The 15,692-nt window shown below is 35.5% G+C and overlaps 1 protein-coding gene across 4 annotated transcripts in view; it reads left to right on the top strand.

The window, feature by feature from the left end:
* The window catches only part of Exoc6b (exocyst complex component 6B), a 522,886-nt gene that overhangs the window by 77,503 nt on the left and 429,691 nt on the right, over positions 1–15,692 (top strand). For 3 of the 4 annotated variants that reach the window (XR_011365308.1, XM_069988970.1, XM_069988971.1), the window contains exons 3-6: positions 1,548–1,595; positions 3,085–3,175; positions 3,278–3,323; positions 14,282–14,486. The exons of the other annotated variant lie outside the window; for it this stretch is intronic. Coding sequence is in view for 2 of the 3 variants with exons in the window: in XM_069988970.1 (XP_069845071.1) it covers positions 1,548–1,595; positions 3,085–3,175; positions 3,278–3,323; positions 14,282–14,486 (390 nt within the window). In the remaining variant the exon portion in view is untranslated. The remainder of the gene's footprint in view (positions 1–1,547; positions 1,596–3,084; positions 3,176–3,277; positions 3,324–14,281; positions 14,487–15,692) is intronic. 4 annotated transcript variants of the gene reach the window in all.

The raw sequence follows: 15,692 nt of genomic DNA, 5'->3' as shown, positions 1-15,692 counted from the left end.
GTCTGAATATAATTGTCATAGTTGGGTCTTAAGCCCAAACTATGCAGGTCAAATCCATATTGCTTTCTGTTTTTGTAAATAAAGTTTTATTGGAACACAGCTATACCTACTCTTTTACATATTGTTATCGCTATAGTGGCAGTGTTGAATAGTTACATGAGAGACTGTGTGGCCTGTAAAATCTAAAATGTGTACTATCTAACCTTTTATGGGAACAGATTGCTGACCTCTTTTTAAAAAATGCTTCTATTAATGCCTTAGGTCTGCATTTTGGGCAGCTACATCACACTCTTAATTCTATTGAGCCTGCAGTCCAATAAAACAACAAAGTGTTTCACATATGGTGTTATTAAGTAAATAATAAAGAGGTAATATGAGTGTTTCTTGCTTTTCTTTTTGATACTTTATAAAGGCTTTTTGGAGGAGATCAGATTTCATTTTTTCTTTGAAAGTAGTGGTGCTTGTGGTAGTTTCTGAAAATGTAGTCTAGGTAGTTAGAGCAACATTTTAAGAAAGTATGTTTTCTGAAAAACAACTTTCTTGAGATGATTTTGAGTGAAAAGGTGTTAAGTTAAATAACTCTGGAAAAGACCCCATATGATAGCCCTTTCTTTGATATTTATAGTGCATGTTGTACTGTGTGTGAGTGTGTGTGCACACATGTGTTAATAACATCAGTGAAATTTCTTGATACTCTAAAGGACATAATAGGAAATACTGGGCTGAGCTGGGGAATGCAGTAAAAATATAAAGAGTAGCTATTTTTATTAGTTGAAGACTAGACTGTATTACAAAAGTTTGGGAGGTTAATATTGCTTATATTTTGATAGTGTCTCAGATGATGGATGAAGAAACTACTGTTCTATGTACTTTTTTCTATGTATTTTTTTGCATCAGTGGACACATCAAAAATAGATGCTATTAAATTTGCATGCTATGCCTTCGAATTAGGAACTATAGATCATTTAAAGGCTTATTCATAGATTTTTAACTTTGATGGCAAAATTAATGGAAATATGGACATGTTGGGAGCTGTTAAACATTAATCATCAGCAAGAATTAAGATCAAATGGTTTCTAAAATTAGGGTAATAAGCAAAGAGTGAATACTGGACTTGAATTAAAAAGCTGAATTCCTATCTAGCCATTTCAGGAATACATTGATGAAGTGAGGAAATGTCTGTGACAAAAAGCTCTGTACAGGTTATTTTTTCTATTCTCTCTCTTTCTCTTTCTTTCTCTCTCTCTCCTTCCTTTCATTCTTTCCAAAGTTAAAGTGTGATCCTTAGTCATTTATATCTTAGGTTGAAATGTTCCAAACTAAACATAATCTTTCCATGATTTTTTTCTTCTTAGCACTACTCAAAAGGTCAAATATTCAGTAGAAGGTAGAGTTAACATTCAAGAGAATGCCATAGGACCAATGTGTGGTAGAATCCTGAAAATATCAGCTACCTAACCCCAATCTTTTCACATTGATCCTGATATTTACCCAAATATTCTCTAAATGTTTGTTTTTTATGAGTTTCAATTGTCTTCTCTCCACAGAACCAAGTGACGGATACTAATAGAAAACTACAGCATGAGGGAAAGGAAGTAAGACCAGTTTACTTTTTGAGAAAAAAACATTTCTGTTTTGTGGCATTCTCTTCTGATGACTGTTCTTCATATAGATGACTGTTCTTCATTCATATGTTGGAAGCAGTAGGATGTTATTGTTGCTTCTTGTAATGTTTATTTGAATTAAATGAACATAGCTACTTCAAAGTGTAAAGAAAGAAGATGTAGCTTGCCTTAGCTGTGTTTTAAAATCATTTGTTATCTATTAGTTATAATATGTACCTTCTCCCTGCCTTGAATGCTTGTTCCCCAAAAGTTAACCTACTTGAAATCTTTCCTCCAATATTACCTTCTTAATCACCTTATTTAAAATGGTAATCTCAACCTCATTTCCTATATTTGTTTTACTTCTTCCCACTGTTTTTCTCCATTGTACCTTGATACATGTTTTACTTACATGGGTTTTTTTTTTCCCTCCTCGTCTGCCTCCTTCCATTACATATTAAGCCCCATAGTGTCAGGAAGTGTCTTTCATTTTTTTCATTTGGGTATCCTTTTTTATCTTCCTGAACAGTGACTGACACATAATGATGCTCAACCAATATTTGTTTGAAGAATGAATCATTGATGTTATGTGATTTTATGATGTGCTTATTATTTAAACCTTTAGCAGTTTGCAGTGTTGTTTTATATCCATTTGCTTACTTAATCCTTAGGAGTAATTAATGACAAACTGAGGATAAAGTACTATCATTACTTTATTGATGGGGAAACTGGAACAGAGAAGATGTGTTACTAAAGCTAACATAATACTTGACAAAGCTGGGACTAAACTACAAATATTCTGGCTGATAGTCTGTTACTTTTTTCTGTATCATACATCTCCATATTCTTTTTTGCATGATATCTAACTAAATATCATTTTTAGATACAGTTTTGAGATAAATGCTGTGAAAGAATATGTAACTTTTGCTTTTTGGTATCACATATTCTAAATTCAGAGCATATAGAGTGATATGACTTCAGATAGAATTCTTTAAAATTGGAACTATGAGAAGAAAAATGACTTATTCTTCACTACACTGGATCTCTTAGAAAAACTACATTTTTTAGGTGTGTTATTTTTTACAACAGCCTAGTAGAAGATCATTTTCATGTGCTTTTGAAGCTCACTGGTGAAAGAAATATGAGATCTTCACATAAGACTGAGGAAACTATAAATCATAAGGAGTTAGACTAGGATTTGGAGAAAACATGCAAAATGTTTTCTCCTGGATAGCTTCTGTATTTTAGGATATCATTTTACCTACTTCTTTCTAGCAGAGTCTATATCTTGGGGAGAAGTGGGATACTATGCAGGAATATTTTACTGGTTGGGAAAGGCAGTTCCTTAGTCTACTTGGCAGGTCTTACTATGAAACTGTCTGGGATTTTCTGATGAATTGAATACAATGTGGAAAAATGAGACTGAAAGCTTTTTATTTACAGCTGTTGGCATAATTCAGTTTTTTTCCCTCTTGCCAAGCTGGTAATAGCGATGGAAGAGCTGAAGCAGTGTCGACTACAACAGAGAAATATTTCTGCCACTGTTGATAAATTAATGCTGTGTCTTCCAGGTGAGGAACTGGAAATGGAATAGGGCTCTTGTCACAATACCTTTAGCTTTAATTAGCCTTTCATGTTCTGTAAATAATACCCGTATGTTCTTTTCTTTCAAGTTCTAGAGATGTACAGCAAACTGAGGGAACAGATGAAAATGAAAAGGTAAGGTTTTTTTTTGCCGTTTTTATTTAAAATTTCTGTTAACTAGAATATTTTTAAGAATATCTTGTAGTCTAAAGTTGTCGAGACTTACTTACATGCATTAGTAGTCTTCTGTTATGTCAATAAAAATAATATTCATAGTTTGATTTTTAGAAGGCCCAATCTTCTAGGGGAGAAAAGCATATCATTCTTAGTGATAATTGATTTGGGAGACACATGTGGTTTAGTATTCTTACAGAAAAAATAATTCTGGCTCTATGCAGGAATGTATTCATCAGGATTCTCTAAAAACCAGTCAGTACTTCATATTACATATATGGGAAGAGAACAATGAAACTTCTTGATGTAAGTTTAAAAAGTAGAGGAGGCTGATATTAGCCAAAGAAAAGAAAGAGATGGGAGAGTAATAGGGTCAGTTGATTAGAGAACATTGTGTGATTGCGTGGAAATACCACAAGGAAGCCGACTACCTTGTACAACTAATATCTGCCCATGAAAATGTTTTCATAAAAACCAACCAAGAGGATACTGTATGTATGTGTGAGTATTTATCTGTTTGTCTGTGGAAGAATTTTTTTTAAGGAATTGGTTTGTACAATTAGGGAGGTTCACAAGTCTAAAATCTGCAAGTAGATAGACAAACTAGAGTTAACGTCACATGTTCAATCTACAAGCTGTTAATTTCATGGGATAGGAATGAGAATGGGGTTTAGAACTGTCTTCAGGTGTGATTGGTGATAGCCATCTACATTATGTATTAAGCAATCTTTACTTACAGTCTATTGATTTAAGTGTTAATTTTGTTTTATTCTTCTGCTGGTACGTGGGTTTGAGCTTAGGGCCTCAAGTTCTTGGATGGCTTTTTTTGCTCGAGACTGGTGCTCTACAACTTAAGCCATACTTCTACTTCCAGCTTTTTGGTGGCTAATTGGACATAAGAGTTTCACAGAGTTTTCTGCCCAGGTGGCTTTGAATTACAATGCTCAGATCTCAACCTCCTATCAATAGCTAGGATTATAGACAAGAGCTACTACCATGCCTCGCTTTTAAGTGTTAATCTTGTCTAAAATATACTTTCACAGAAATATCTAGAAAAATGTTTGACTAAAAGTCTGAGCACTGTAATCCTACCCAAGCTGACAAATAAGATTAACTCTGTCATACAGGACAAGGCCAGGGTTCAATTCTGAAGAGTCTTCTCCTATGTAGTATTTTCTTCCAGATGAATCTCTTGTGTCTTTTTCAGTGTTATTTCAAAAGAGAGTCAATGTTCCCACCTTCTGCTAGGAGCACTGTGCAGTATGAGGTGGTGCTTTATTTTGGTAAATAGTTGTTTGCAGTTTATTTGATAATTTTAGACTCCCTATTTTAAATTCTGCTAAGCCCACCTTCTTTCCAAGGGCAGTACACTTTACTGAGTAAGACTTAATCCCTTTATAATCTGCTATAAATAACTCAGCAGTTCTCAAGAACTCTTGATTTTGGCTAACAGAGTCCTGGTGTTTCTCTCTGCCTTGTCTGAGCTCCTCTAAGTATTCATCTCATCTCTCTCTGTTACTGTTTTCCTTTTCCCTTTCCTTTCTTCCTTTTTGTCTATCCATTAGACAATTTACTTTTCCTCCAATATAGTTCTCTGCAAAGACTCAAGGAAACTCCTTTGCAGATTTTTGCAGGTTTTTCTCCCATTGTTTCCTTCAAGTTGCCACAACCATCTTCTACTTTCATACTTATCTATCAGTGAATCTACTTGGTTCTGTTTTAAATTGAGTTTCTGTCTTTGTCTCTCTCTGTCTATCCGTCTCTCTCACACACATCACTCTTTCACTGTTTTCTGTTTTGTCTGATGTTCAGTGAATGAAAACAGTTGTTTTATATAGTTTAGTCAATATTCTACTTGTTTATAAAGTTGTTTTATATATTTTACTCAGTATATTGTTTGGGTATATTGTTTTATAGATTTTAGTCAATATTCTACTTGTTTATTAAGTAGGAGGTCATGTCTGTCTCTTGTTGTGCCTTCATGGCTGTAAGCGTAGATTTTTTTTTTTTTTGGAGCTGATTGTACTACAGGGTCTTAATAAGGAAAGATATCTGACCATCTTTCTCAAGCACATAGAAGGTCTTAACTATTTGTTTACGATGCTCTCTGATTAGGAAAGCACCTAATACTTTCCTGTGTCAAAGGCCTATATTTCACAATTTTGTCATATTCTGAATTGAAAAAATATTTATAGGTAGTTGTGATTTGCTTTCAAGGACCTCTTACTAGATTTGAAGAAATCATTATAATGGAATGGGAAGAAAATAACATAATTTTATTTGTCTGGAATCAATATTCTTCTCAAGATAGATTCAACCATATCAAGGTTATTGGAATTTTAGTTATCCAGGTATAATATTCAGACATTTTTGCCTTCTTTTTGTTTCATGCTTTATATTTCCTTCATTTCTGCTTATATTTTTATTTATTTTTTTTAATTTTTATTTATTTTTTATTGTGAAAATACTGTACTGAGGGGTTACAAGTAGATGGGCAAGATAATGAGTACATTTCTTATCAAGCATTGTAGCCTCCTCCTTTGTTTCCCCTTCCCATCCCTTCCCAGCCTCCCCCCTGCTTATATTTTTATTAAGGAGCCTGCTCTCGGGGAGAGGAGAGAGTGAACACACATATACATGAAATTTAGGAATTTGACTTTTGACTCAGTCAGTAATGTTTGGAGATTATCAAACAGTATGTCAAAAATCTGGTTTGGAATTTCCATGGCCACAGGAAATAGAATTTTTTCTTTTAGTACCTGTTATTGAGATATTTAATTGACTGTTATTATTTATCTGTCAGTGATCATGAAGTCCAGCAAAAATTTGAATAATCTATTTGATGTTGTAATTTGAACATGAGTATGCTAGGGGAGAAGAGATAATGGGGAAATAAGGTGATACTTTTTGTTGCCAGGAATCATTGAGTTTTATACTAATTAGCCTTGAAAAATGTGGATCTCTTTGACAGACCAGATGTTTTCTGCATGAGCCATGTGTTTCATCAGAGCCTGTGCCTGTGTCTGCAGGCAATATCCTTAGATTTTTCTCATTCTGTAAACAATGTTAGAAAATATAACTAAACCCCCAAATGTGTTTATCTTTTTGGCTTAATTTCTGGCTTTCTATCCATTCTAAAGTTTCTCTCTAGAGGAATTGCATTTTATTATACATAACTCTTTGTACCTAATTTGAGTATAAACACCATTGTGTTTACACTGAACCATGTGAATTGTACTGTTTTTGAGTCTGTAAAATTTTAATAAAACATTTATTTCAGTTTTAACTATATTTGTGCTTTCATTACTAAATTTAGGAGAAATAAACCTTTCTTCTCTCCATAAATTTGGAGTAAGAATTTTGACTCTTGGAACACATGAGAGTAGACATAAAAAAGAACTAAAACCAGTCTCTAGTCTTTAGTGTTTGTGGCACTAAGAGTATTAGAGCATGAAGAACTTAAGTATCTGCTATGAAAATTATTCTTTGTAGGGCTGGAAATGTGGCTTACTGGTAGAGTGCTTACCTAGCATGTATGAAGCCCTTGGGTTCGATTCCTCAGTACCACATAAACAGAAAAAGCTGAAAGTGGTGCTGTAGCTCAGTGGTAGAATATGAACATTGAGCAAAAGAGGCTCAGGGACAGTGCTCAGGCTCTGAGTTCAAGCTCCCCCCCCAAAAAAAAAAAATCTTTGCGTACAAAATAGATCTATAAGTCAGTTTACTTTATAGGGATAGAACTGAATATTTACTCATTATATCATGTGAAATGTGGAAATTAGGGAATTAAAAGCAGGTTGTTCACACCTGTAATTTTAGCTACTTAGAAGTTTGAGATCTGGAGTATCTCAGTTTGAGCCAGGGAGAAAAGTCCTTTAGACTCAATCTCTAGAATATCCTAGCAAGAAACCGGTGTTGGAGATGTGGCTCAATTGGTGGACTGTCATCTGAGGAAGGAAGCTGAGCAAGTGCAATGCTTTGAATTCAAACAGAAAAAAAAATTTAAAAAGCATAAAGAATAAAATTGTAACTCACAAGGTTTCTAAAGAAAAAAAGCTTAACATTTGTGTATTTTTCAGTTACTCTATACTTTTGTGTACATTCAATGATATTCATACACATAATTTATGCATGTGTGCCTATTTATAATTTCTAGAAATGTCAGATGTTATGAATATATTTGTAAAGTCTTCTTTATTTCTTCAACTGGTGCACCATTATTGTAGTTTGCTGTCTACCAGGCTTATGTGTGGAGTTGATGGAGCAAGTTCCCATTTCATTTCTCTGCTCTTAAAGCCTGTTTGATATATTGTTCTTGGATAAGGTGTGAGGATGGGAAACTAGTAAGAGCAAATACTTGATCTTAGTCAAAAGGCTGAAAGTGATAGATTTATTTTTTGAATGTAGCATGTGTTAGTTGTTCAGGAGGGGCATTTCATTGTGACATTTCCACAAATGTATGCAATGTATTCTAATCAGTTTTACCTCCTTTGTCATTCTTTCTTGGCTCTTCCCTTGATCTATTTCTTAAATTTACTATTAAGTAGTTGGACAAAGTGTTTCAATTCCATAAGTGAGGTTTTGAGTACAGTGCTTCTTGATCAGTATTATCCGCTTCCATCAATCTTTCCCATTTTCCCCTTTCTGTCCCTACCCTCACGTTTCATAGTTTTGTTTTTGTTTTTGTTTTTGTTTTTTTTTTGGTCAGTTGGTCATGAAGCTTGAGTTCTGGGCCTGGACTCTGTTCCTGAGCTCTTCAGCTCTAAGCTAGCTCTCTCCCACTTGAACCACAGTGCCACTTCTGGCTTTTTCTGTGTGGTGCTGAGGAATTGAATCCCAGGGTATGTGAGACAACCAGTAAGCTACCTTCCCAGCCCCAGTTAACTTTAATTTTTATTTTTTTACATAATATACTTGGAATATAATGACTCCATTTGCTCACTGTTTTGATTTTGTTTTTGTTTTCCTTTTAATTTTGCCAGTCCTGGGGCTTGAACTCAGGGCCTGCTCACTATCCCTGAACTACTTTTGCTCAAGGATGGCACTCCATCACTTGAGCCACAGTGCCACTACTCACTTTTTTTCTGTTTATGAGTTACTGAGGAATCGATCCCCAAAGCTTCATGTATGCTGGTCAAGCACTCTACCACTAAGCCACATTCCTAGCTCTTGCTCAGTGTCAAGTTATTTTTGACAGGCACCTGTGGCTCATACTTATTATACTAGCTAGATCTCAGGAGACTGAGATCTGAGGGAGTGTGGTTTGAAGCCAGCCTGGCAGGAAAGTCTGAGACTGTTATCTCCAATTAATCACCAAAAAAGCCAGAAATGGAGCTGTCACTTAAGTGGTAGAGGGCTAGCCTTGAGCAAAAAAGCTAAGGGACAACATCTATGCTCTTGAGTTCAAACCCTAGGACCAGCCCCCAAATTTTTCTTTTTCATCTGACAATATTGCAAACATGCTGTTTTATTATTTTGATGTTTGAGATAGGGATCTCATTATATAACCCATGCAGACCATGAATTCTTGATTCTTGTGCCTCTTCCTCAGTGCCTACAATCTAGCAGGTGTGTGTTCATTAGTAATGGTTATATCATAGTGTGTCTATCTAATTACTCATTATTAGGCATTTAGATTAGTTTTATTTTATTTTATTTTATTAGATTAGTTTTATTTGCTAACTGAAATAAATCAAGAAGCTCTATCTATCTATATCTTTTTGTATACCACTTGTTTTAATGACAATTATTTAGAATAATTTCTTTTGCTGAAGTTCTTTGTTGGAACTTATTTATCAGCAAATTGTGAATTCCTAATTATTAGAACTGTCAACAACAATACAAATGACCATTTAAGACATTTTTCATTTTTGTTTGAATGATGCTTCCCTCAGCCTCTCTCAGTCTGCTTTTTCATGCTCTAGTATTTGAGCCACACCTCAAGTTGGAACTTTTTGCTAGTTATTTGGAGTCTTATGACTCATGACTTAGCTTTGAACCAAAATTCTCAGATCTAAGCCTCCTGAGTGTCTAAGATTATAGGCATAAGCCACTAGTACCTTTGCAAAATTGTTTCATGTTTCAAAACTTATATTTTTGTACATAACAGGCCCCATTTAATTTTCTTCATATGTTGCTCCCTTTTGTTTTTTTAAAATTTTTTTCCTGGTAGGTTCAATGTAAGTACATTAGAAAGGTTTGAATTTATTTCCTGTTTGTATGTTCTTTTTATGAGAACATGTTTTGTTATTGAGTCAGCTTTATCCAACTTTATCCTTTTATGCTTATGAAACTATGTATCAAATAAACAGTATCTTTTTTGTTGCTATAAAATGGCCCTCTGAGTTATTTGTTTCTCAGCAATATTCATTGTCTTAAAATACTTTATTATATCTTATACTAGTATAGTCATTTCAGCTATTTTATGGCTACATTTCTGTGGCATATCATCTTTCATTTGTACTTTCAATCTATTTGTATCTTTGAGTCTAAAGTTTATTCATATAGACAAAATGTAGTTGGATTATGTCTTTTAAGTTCTGTTGGCGAATATTCACCTTTTAATTGGCATGTATATATAGTTCATTCACCCCTGATGTAATGACTGGTATGGTTGGAATTTGCTAGTTTTTCATTTCTTATTGTTTCTGTCCCACTTTTACTTCTTTTTTGTTAAAGTATTTTATAGTATACTATTTTAGTTTTTCTGTTGATTTTTTTTTTTTTTTTTTGGTCCAGTCGTGGGGCCTGAACTCTGGGCCTGGGCACTGTCCTTCAGCTCTTCAGCTCAAGGCTAGCACTCTACCACTTGAGCCACAGCACCACTTCCGGCTTTTTTCTTAATGTGGTGCTGAGGTATCGAACCCAGGGCCTCAGGCATGCAAGGCAAGCGCTCTACCACTAAGCCACCTTCCCAGCCCCTTTCTGTTGTTTTTTTTTTGTTATATCTTTAGGTTTATTTTTTTTGAGGTTACTCTGTGTGTTATAAAATGCATCTTAACACATTTTTTAGGTTTTTTAAATTAAAAAAATCGGTGTGTTTGGTAATAGTTTTGTTTCAACATAGTTTGCTTTTTCCTTTTTTGCCATTATTGTCATATATACGATAAACTCAATAATATAGGATTATCACTGCTTTCAATTTTTCATTTTTAAAAGATAAGTAGCAACACTTAAAATATTTTATTTAGCACATCTATATATCTATATCTATACATCTATCTATCTTATCTGTCTTCTGTCTATCTATCCATCTTTCTTATGCTTTTCACTTTTTTTCCTCCTGTGAATTTTCTGCCTGATATAATTTCCTTTCAGGTTTCCTTTGGTCTTTCTTTCTTAAAAAAAAAAAATATATATATATATATATATATATATAGTAAAGGTGATGTCCAGAGGGGTTACAGGTATTGAGTACATTTCTTTTTTTTTTTTTTAATTTATTTTTTATTGTGAAAATACTGTACAGAAGGGTTACAATTACATGGGCAAGATAATGAGTACATTTCTTATCAAGCATTGTAGCCTCCTCCTTTGTTTCCCCTTCCCATCTCTTCCCATCCTCCCCCCGCACCCCCAATCTCTCCCCCCCCACCCCCCCTCGCAACAAAGTTGTAAAGTTCGTTTTCGACATAACGACTTGTACCTCTCATTGTTGCAGTGGGTCCACCTGTATCCCTATTTAAATGATTTGTTTTTCCCCTTCCCCTCCACAAATTATACCGACATCAACTACAGTGAAAGCAGGGGTTATACTGTGGGAGAGGGACATACAAAGCAACAAAGAAATAATCTTATAAATGTGTTAGAAACAAGCGCATGAAAGAAAAAAAAACATTTGAATACATATCTTAGGGTTCATTTCCCTAACATCACCTTATCTGACCTTTTCTGCTTGACTCAGACATATACTAGATATTGCAAATAAGGGAAACCATGGGACCTATGTTTCTTTGGGCCTGGCTTACTTCATTTCTTTTTGAATAATGTCACTCTTTTGGTGTTTCCTAAAGGCAGATATGTGAGCAAGGAGTTTTCTGTTTTTGTTATCTCAGTGTATTTTTTCTTTTATTTTTAAAGAAAAATCATCAGGCTGGACTGCTGGTAGCTCATACTTGTAATCCTAGTTACTCAGAGGGTTGTGATCTAAGGATCGTGATTCAAAGCCAACCCAGGGAGGAAAGTTTGTGCGACTTTTTTATCTCCAATTAACTACCAGGAAACCAGAAGTAGCCCTGTGGCTCAAAGTGATAGAGCAGTAGCTTTGAGCAAAAAAGTTTAAGGACAATACCCAAGCCCTGAGTTTAAGCCCCCAAAGTGACCAAGGATGGGGGAGGGGAGAATAATTATCAACTAACAGCCAGATTTTGGGCTAAAACATAAAAGTCAGTAAGCTTTCTTCTTTTTTGCCAGTGGATTTGTACATGGGTTTGTACAAGCTTGTTGATTTCTTTTCTCCTCTTTCTTTCCTTATTCTCTTTCCTCCTCTTTCTCTCTTTCTTCCTTGGCTCTTCTCTCTATCCTTCCTCTCCCTTCATCTTCCTCTCCCTCTCTTTTCTCCTTTGTCTCCTTCCTTCTCCTTTCTCCCTCTCCCTCCCATCCTCTTCCCTCTCTCTTTCTTTCTCCCTTCCCTTCTCTCTTCTCCCCTCTCTCCTTCCTTCCCTCCTTTTCCTCTCTGTCCCCTTCCCATCTTCATCTCCCTCCAGTCTTCCCGCGCCCCTCGGTGCCCCTCTCCTCTGTCCCCTCCCCTCTCCCTTTTCCTCTCTGTCTCTCTCCCTTCATTTCATCTCTCCTTTCCCCCTTTCCTCTTTGTCACTATGTAGTCTAGGCTAACCTAGACTTACTCTGTATCCTAGATTGACATTGAACTCAGATTTGCCTGACTTGGCCTGAATGATGGGTTTATAGCCATTGTGCTGAGTTGAACTTTTACTTTATGCCAGATTTTGTTAACCCTCCTTTGTATAGTGAAGGGCAATTGGAGGTGTCCTCACATATGTGCATAGTCTCTTAGGTATGGATGTCCAGAGAGTTTAACAAAATTTCTGTATCTTTCTTGTTTTTATGAACTTCCTTGCTAAATTTCTGTTTGGTTCTTTACTCTTTCTTTGTCCCAATATTTTCACATATTTTCATGTTTACTTATTCATTTTTTGGGTTGGTTGTGGGTTTGAACTCTGGGCTTAGGCGCTATCCCTTTGCTCTTTAGCTCAAGGCGAGCGCTCTACTGCTTGAGCCACAGTGCCACTTCTGGTTTTCTAGTGGTTTATTAGAGATAAGAGTCTTATGGACTTTCCTGCCTGGACTGGCTTTGAATTGTGATTCTCAGATTTCAGCCTCCTGAGTAGCTAGGATTACAGGCATGAGCCACTGCACCTGGCTTTCATGTTTATTTTTTAAAATGAATTTTGCTATTTTTACTATCAGTGCTATTGATATGTGTCTCCACCCCTCGTTTTCCAAATCATCATTCTGAGTTACTGAGACTGTTATTTTTCTTTTTCTTTCTTTTTTTTGGGGGGGGGTCCGGTTGTGGGGCCTGAACTCTGGGCCTGGGCGCTGTCCCTCAGCTCTTCAGCTCAAGGCTAGTGCTCTACCACTTGAGCCACAGCGCCACTTCCGGCTTTTTTCTTTTTGCTTATGTGGTACTGAGGAATCGAACCCAGGGCCTCGAGCATGCAAGGCAAGCGCTCTACCACTGAGCCACCTTCCCAGCCCTATTTTTCTTGATTAGCTATTAGGAACAAGAGAATTCTTAGAGAGAGGTGGTGGTGGGAGAATGGTGGCAGTACCCCTAGAGTTGAGTGGGTTTTCATGGACAAACGTTTCTTGACTTATTCTCCTTTGGTCAGTTTTCAGAATCTTGGAAATGGTTGTTTGGGATAGGGTTTTGCTTTAGGTTTTTTTTTTTCCCCTTGGGAGGGTGGTTTAAGGAAACTGGGTCATGAGGTTATTAGGATAAAGAAAGGTCAGAAAGTGAACTCAACAGACCAACAGGCTTTATTTGGGAAATAAGCCTAGGAAGGGTGGACAAATGGCTTACCCTACACCCCCTTAAAACTTGGAGTCTTTAAATATTAGATGGAAAAAGTGAAGTTGGGGAGTGGGCCGATGAAAGTGGGATGAGATGGAGGTGAGATTGGTGACTAAGGAGTTTCAAGGTCTCAGCAGCCTCTGTGTTGATCAGGAGTGTCAGCATCAGATGTGGCCTTGGTTTCAGGCTCTCTTCCAAGACCACTGGCACACTTGTTCAAGGGGAAGGGGAGGAGAGAGACAATTCAGCAGCAATTCTAAGTTATGTCTGTCCAGGGGGAAGTAGGTGCTTTAGGTTAAGTCATTTTCCATGTTTTCCAGGCTCTTCCTTCTGCCATATTTCATTTTATAGTAAGAAAATTTTTAATTTTTAATACATTTTTATTGTGAAAATACCATACAGAGGGGTTATAATTACATGAGCAAGGTAATAAGTACATTTCTTATCAAGAATTATTGCCTCCTCCTTTGTTTTTCCCCCTACCATCCCTGCCCTCCCATCTCCACGACTACACTCCCCCCTCCCCCACCAAAGTTGTAAAGTTCATTTTTCAATATAGCATCTTGTACATCTCTAGTAAGAATTTTTTTGACATTTAGATTATTTGTTTACATTCATTATATAACTAATTTGTTGTTACATATTCTGGACTTTTTGCATTCTTGGGATAAAATCTTTTAAAATTTTGATTCATAAGTGGTAGTTTTTTAAAGTGTATGTTGATTTTTAATAACTTGAGGCTCTTCCATTGATGTTTTTATGAAGACTCAGTACTAGATTTGTCTTTATGTATAGTGAAAAATCAGGCTGAAAGTTTTTCTGAGTCACATATCTGTGATACTGCAAATTAGTAAGTTCAGCTAATGGTGATCAATTCCTTCTGTAGACATTATCCTGCACTGAAAACTCTGGAACACCTAGAGCATACCTATCTGCCTCAAGTAAGCCACTATCGATTCTGCAAAGTGATGCTGGACAATATCCCCAAGCTACGAGAAGAAATAAAGGATGTTTCTATGTCTGATCTCAAAGATTTCCTGGAGAGCATCCGCAAGCATTCAGACAAAATTGGAGAGACTGCAATGAAGCAAGTAGGTCTTGGGTTTACGATAGGTTGTTCAGTGGCTTTGCAAATATTCAGTTAAATATAGACATCTCTTTGCTAAGTGTCTTAAGTGTTTCTTATCATTTAAGGGAAGTTCTTCATGATTAAATTTTTTTTATCTTAATAGAGCAATGGACTACTATTGACTAGTATATTGTTTTGCTCTGTAAATGTTCCATAAATACTGACTGGTTGTGATGATTTATATTGGAGGTTGAAGGAAATTTAATGCAAAAAAAAATTTCACTTGACTTAGAAATATTTATCTATGATTTTGAAGCTTGTCTTTTAATGTTCTGATTCTAGTTACTGACTTAAATTATGTTGCATGTGCCTTTGCATGATTATTTACTATGTAAGTATGCTGTCTTATTTATACATGAATATTTCTGACAATAACTTTTTGTCATTGACTTGAGACATGCTGTGATTATTATCACAGATAGGGACTTATTTATAATTTATACATTAACAAATGTGGCAAAAATATTTAGGTTTGTTTTCCTTTAAATATCATCATGTCTAAGTCACTAAAGCCACAAAGAATGTTTGGCTTTCTTTTTCATCATGAATAAAAGACCAATAATGATTTGGAATAGTACTTTCTCTTTTAAAATTTAAGTAATATTGGTTTTATTAAAACTTTTCAAGGTGACTGATGATGTAGCCTACAACAATAAATAGATGATTTAGTTTATGAAGAGTCGTTTTAGTTTCTATAAACACCAAAGTTCTTGAATAGGTGATTTGTAGTTCTTACCATTCTGTGAGGAATGAGGCAATAAACTGTATTTGGAGTCATGTTTTAGTTTTCAACTAGCCTAGATAATTATAGTTCACATATCTGATCCTACGAAAGAGATTTGCCAACTACCGGTTTCTAAAGCAATGGAGATATTTTCCATCTTTTAAAGTGTTAAGTTTAAAAGTAGTTGATGAAAACATGACAGAAATAATCATAGCACATTTTTTTTTTACAGTGAAAAAACAAAAGTGGTTGGAGGTATGGCTCAGTTGGTGGAACACTAGTCTTATGAGCTAATCAGGGAGGGAAAGTTTCAGGTACTGAGTTCAAGTCCTGGTCTTTGGCCTATAAAACAAGTAACGAGAGTATAGTGGAATACATAGTATTTTTTGAGCTGGTAATGTACTTCACTGATAGATCACTTGCCTTACACACATGAGGTGTCCT

This window comes from Dipodomys merriami, unplaced genomic scaffold, assembly GCF_024711535.1.
Source record: "Dipodomys merriami isolate MVZ:Mamm:240054 unplaced genomic scaffold, mDipMer1.0.p SCAF_37, whole genome shotgun sequence".
NCBI lineage: Eukaryota > Metazoa > Chordata > Mammalia > Rodentia > Heteromyidae > Dipodomys > Dipodomys merriami.
Note: the sequence above shows the minus strand (reverse complement) of the source record. Positions and strands in the feature narration are given on the sequence as shown.